This window comes from Protobothrops mucrosquamatus, unplaced genomic scaffold (genome assembly GCF_001527695.2).
Source record: "Protobothrops mucrosquamatus isolate PMUCROS unplaced genomic scaffold, P.Mucros_1.0 scaffold_276, whole genome shotgun sequence".
In the NCBI taxonomy this organism is placed as follows: Eukaryota; Metazoa; Chordata; class Lepidosauria; order Squamata; family Viperidae; genus Protobothrops; species Protobothrops mucrosquamatus.
In genome coordinates this window covers 1,164,104-1,168,952 of record NW_015386352.1, presented here as the reverse complement: position 1 = coordinate 1,168,952, position 4,849 = coordinate 1,164,104, and the positions used below count along the sequence as shown (strand labels likewise).

General features: G+C 45.0%; 1 protein-coding gene across 1 annotated transcript in view; it reads left to right on the top strand.

Moving 5' to 3' along the window:
- ABCC5 (ATP binding cassette subfamily C member 5) overlaps window positions 1-4,849 on the top strand; it is a 54,761-nt gene that overhangs the window by 6,098 nt on the left and 43,814 nt on the right. The window contains exon 3 of the mRNA XM_015831702.1: window positions 594-741. Within this exon, the coding sequence (XP_015687188.1) occupies window positions 594-741 (148 nt within the window). The remainder of the gene's footprint in view (window positions 1-593; window positions 742-4,849) is intronic.

The window sequence follows — 4,849 nt, the reverse complement described above, 5'->3', positions numbered from 1 at the left end:
CAGGGGGAGGGCCTTCTCTGTGGGTGCCCCCACCCTCTGGAACGAACTACCCCCCGAGATCCGGACGATTCCGGACCTCCTACCTTTTCGCCGCGCCCTCAAGACATGGCTTTTTCAACAAGCGGGTCTGGCCTAGGGAGAATTTTTAAATAGGGACAATTTTAATTTAAATCTTAATTAATTATACAGCAAAAAAAAAATATTTGGTTTTTAATAGGTTTTTATGGGGGGACGATGTTTTATGTGTTTTAATATGCTGTAAGCCGCCCTGAGTCCTATAGGGAGAAGGGCGGCATATAAATCCATGTAAATAAATAAATAAATAAATAAATAAATAAAGGGGATCACATGACCCCGGGACATGGCAACCGTCCTAAATACGGGTCAGTTGCCAAGCGTCTGACTTTTGATCACGTGACCACGATGCCACAATGGTCGTAAGTGTGAAAAACAGTCATAAATCACTTGTAACTTTGAACGGCCACTAGCCGAACTGTTGTTGTACTGTAAATCGAGGACTGCCTGTATTGTTCGTTGGCTGTAGGAGCCCGCACGTTCTCTTATGGCTGATAGGCTCTTTCTTTCAATTCCAGATGTTTGCATCCCGGTTTACAGCTTATTTCAGACGGAAATGCGTGGCTATAACTGATGAACGCGTCCAGAAAATGAATGAAGTGCTGAACTATGTTAAATTCATCAAAATGTATGCTTGGGTGAAAGCTTTCTCTCAGACCGTTCAAAGTGAGTTTTCTATTTCTTTACTGTCTTGTGCACAAGCCTCCCTTTGGCTTCCTCTCTGCCAGCGAAGTGGCCGGAGTATATAAAGAGTCTGTACTCTACTTCTGCTGCAGTTTGTCTGAAAGTTGAATCACGGCGACTGGATTTATTTTCTGGCTGGCTTGAGACGTTTTCACTGGCCATCCAAGCAGCTTTTTCGGTCTCAGCAAGTTGGCTAGGAGAATCTGAGTGAGCCAGGAATTGTTGGAATGTAAGCCAGCTCCTAAAATTCCTAGGAATATTTCTTCACCAATCCCATGGTTTNAGGGGAGGAATCCTACCGCCGAGTGAATTCAGAATCCACCTCCTTGGGACTTGCTCTTGGTCCTTCTTCACTTTTTAACTTGATCCTGAGCTTCTGCTGCTCGCTTCAGAAGCCTGGCTTTGCACCCGTTGTTGCCCAGAACATTGATTTGCAAAGCCAGTTGTAGCCGTGGGGACTTCCTATAGACTCTGGAAATTCATCCCAAGCGTCTCCAGCCTTTTGCATTTTTCTGGTGGGCAACCCCTTTGCCTTTGATTAAAGAACCTTTAAGCTCCAGAATTTGTAGATGTCCTTACTGTTGGAAACGCGTCGTGCAAAAATCGTCCCATCTAGCCAAGCTGTATTAAACCAAAAAGGGGAAACACATCTGGCCACGGAGATCATTAGCCACCAATTTATCCCTCCTCTCTTGGACTTTGTGAACCAATACTCGTCCTGCTTTCTTCCCTGTAACATTTAATTTTTTTGTGTCTTTGCCAAATGTGAGCTCGATTTTGTGTTGGACGCTCGAGTTGGATTCAGGCCTTGTGTAACCTTTTGTTGTGCATGCCGATTGTACGTTCTTCCACGGTACCTTTCTTTTCTTTCATACAAGTGTTTGTGACATGCTACTGCTCACTTTTCATAAGATGCTACTGGTTTTTTTTTTTTTTACAAATAAAAAGTTTCCTGCTTCCCATTTATTAGTACTTAATATTGCTCATGAATCTGAGTTGTAACAGACCACACTGTCCTTTCGGCCAATGCACGTGAGTGGGGGAATTTGTGGCCTGGGGCCTGTTTTTCTCTTTTTGCAGGTGGTGTTTTGAAATTGTGATTCCTGAGGTAAAATTGTTTTTGTCTTTAAAAGGAGGGAGGCTGGGATGGGGGATGAGGGTTGAGGGCTGGTGTTTGTTTGTTAGTTTGTTTTTTTTAAAAAAAAAAAATTGGTATCGCCTGATTTGATTTCTTTTTTTCTTTTCCTGCTTGTCCTTTTCTTTACTTTTAAACTGCCGATGTTTAATTTTCAGGAATGTTTTGCAAAATGTCCTTCTCACACTCCTCTTCCCCAGTTCAACTGTAGGTACATTTGTTCCTTTTTCTCAAATAAGCACGTTTGAAAGAAAGAATTAAAAAAAAAGGTCTGATGTTTGTAATATGCTCAGTTTTTGCATAAAGTACACCTTATTGTAAAATTGACAGCGATGATAAATTGTTTCAGCTAACTCTCTCAGGCTTATGTTAAGTTAGACAATGTATGAAGGAGCGGCAACGGGGGCGGCATAAAGAATTGGACAATTTCAAATTATTCCGCATTGCCTGATACGTTTGATTCCCTTTTGGAGATTCAGCAGGCTGCAATAACTGCAGCTCTTACCTCTCGGAAGCCTTCCGATTAATGATAAAAATTCCTACCTGAAAGTCAAAACAGCTCCTTTTTTCTAACTTAACATAAAAAAGAAAAACAATTGAATGGTTCCTCTGACACGCTAGGATGTTCATGCAGTGTTGCCTTTCTCCCTGTAGGCCTTTATGGTGAAACAGCTCCTCGAATACACTCAGCAAACGGAACCCAACCTGCAATACAGCCTGTTGTTACTTTTTGGCCTCTTAATAACGGAAATAGTGCGTTCCTGGTCTTTGGCGCTAACATGGGCTTTAAACTATCGCACTGGGGTCAGGCTGCGTGGAGCTATCCTTACAATGGCTTTCAAGAAAATACTCCGACTGAAAAATATCAAGGAGAAATCTTTGGGCGAGGTAAGTCGAGAGGGTGGTAGGTGTAGAACAGGGGTGTCAAGCTCAATTTCATTGAGGGCCGCATCAGCATTGCGGTTGCCCTCAGAGGGCCGGGTGGGTGTGGCCAGGGTGGATGCGGCCTACTGGGTGGGCGTGGATGGAGTGGGTGTGGCCTACTGGGTGGGTGTGGCCAGCTCTACATCGTTCGCGTCAAGGGTGCCTGTGGGGGCCTGGGCAGGAGTGGGATAGATCTGAGGGTCTCTGGCCGACGGGGGTGGGACCAGGGCAAGTCCCAAGGCATGGTCCACTGGAGGAGCCTCACTGTTCCTCTCAGGCCATGGGGGGAGGGGCTTATGGAGCTAAGACTGAATACGTTTCAGCATGGATGGCCACCACAAAATTGTACATTGGCTCCCGGCTGGCCTGGGCCAGGGCCAAGGCAGAGGGGGGCCGTTCCCTCACAGTTTCTAGGTTGGCTTCGCGGGCCACATGAAACCACTTCGCGGGCCGCATCCAGCCCCCGGGCCTTGTGTTTGACATGTCTGGTGTAGAAGGACAGGCTGAAGTGGAAGGTGGGGTTAAACATGTCATCGGTTTGGAATCCTTGTGTTGCCATAAGAGACCTCATTAGTTGGCTAAATTCTTCTATTAAAGGCAGCAATAATGGGTCTCATTTTATCAGAGGTCTTCAAACTTGGCGCTTTTATGACTTGTGGACTGGCTGAGGAATTCTGGGAGTTGAAGTCCACAAGTCATAAAAGGGCCAAGTTTGAAGATTCCTGCATTTTATCACTGGTTAAATTGATATCCTGTCTTCCGGTTGCATATTTGCACCCAAGGGGCTATATACGAATAAAAGAACATACAGGTAGTCCTCGACCTACCACACTTGACCGTTCAAAGTTACAATGGCACTGAAAAAAGTGGCTTACGGCCATTTTTCACACGGCCGTTGCAACATCCTCATGGCCAAATTTGGACGCTTGGCAACTGGCTCCTATTTATGACAGTTACAGTGTCCTGGGGTCCTGTGGCCCTCTTTTGCGACAAGCAAAGTCGGGTGGGGGGAAGCCAGATTCACTTAACTGCTGTGTTACTAACTTAACAACTGCAGAGGCAAGAAAGGTCGTAAAATGGGCTAAAATTCATTTTAACTAATGCCTCACTTAGCACCAGAAATTTTGGGCTCAGTTGTGGTCATAAGTCAAGGACTACTTGTACACTTCTTTCCTGTCCCTGTTCAGTCTAAACCAGTGGCCCCCAACCTCTTGGGCACCAGGGACCGATTCCATGGAGGAAGGTTTTTCCACGGACTGGAGGGGGCATGGTTTTGCATGCTGCCTGCATCCTGTGGATGGGGCTTCACTTGTTTCTGCGGCCTGGTTGCTGGCATGTCGCCTGGTGCTGGTTCATGGACCAGGGGTTGGGGACCCTGGTCTAAACAATATAGCAAATCTACGGATGCTTTTTGTCCTCTACCCTTGATAATGATCACGCGAAGTGTTAATACCACTTTACAAGGCCTTGGTAAGGCCACACCTGGAATACTGCATCCAGTTTTGGTCACCACGATGTAAAAAAGATGTTGAGACTCTAGAAAGAGTACAGAGAAGAGCAACAAAGATGATCAGGGCTGGAGAATAAAACATATAAGGAACGGTTGCTGGAATTGGGTATGTCTAGTTTAATGAAGAGAAGGACGAGGGGGGACATGATAGCAGCGTTCCAATATCTCAGGGGTTGCCCCAAAGAAGAGGGAGTCAAGCTATTCTCCAAAGCGCCTGAAGGCAGGACAAGAAGCAACGGATGGAAACTAGATAAGGAGAGAAGCAACCTAGAACTAAGGAGAAATTTTCTGACAGTTAGAACAATTATTTATTTTATTTATTTTTTTATTTTATTTGATTTATATCCCGCCCTTCTCCCAACGGGACTCAGGGCGGCTCACAACATATTTAAAACAAAACATACCCATAATCCCCGCCTAATAAAACCAAATTAAAACCAAATATTTTAGAGTTGTGGTATTAAAATTTTCTAAAAAACCCAATTTAAAATCCTCCCTAGGCCAGGCCCGCTTGTTGGAAA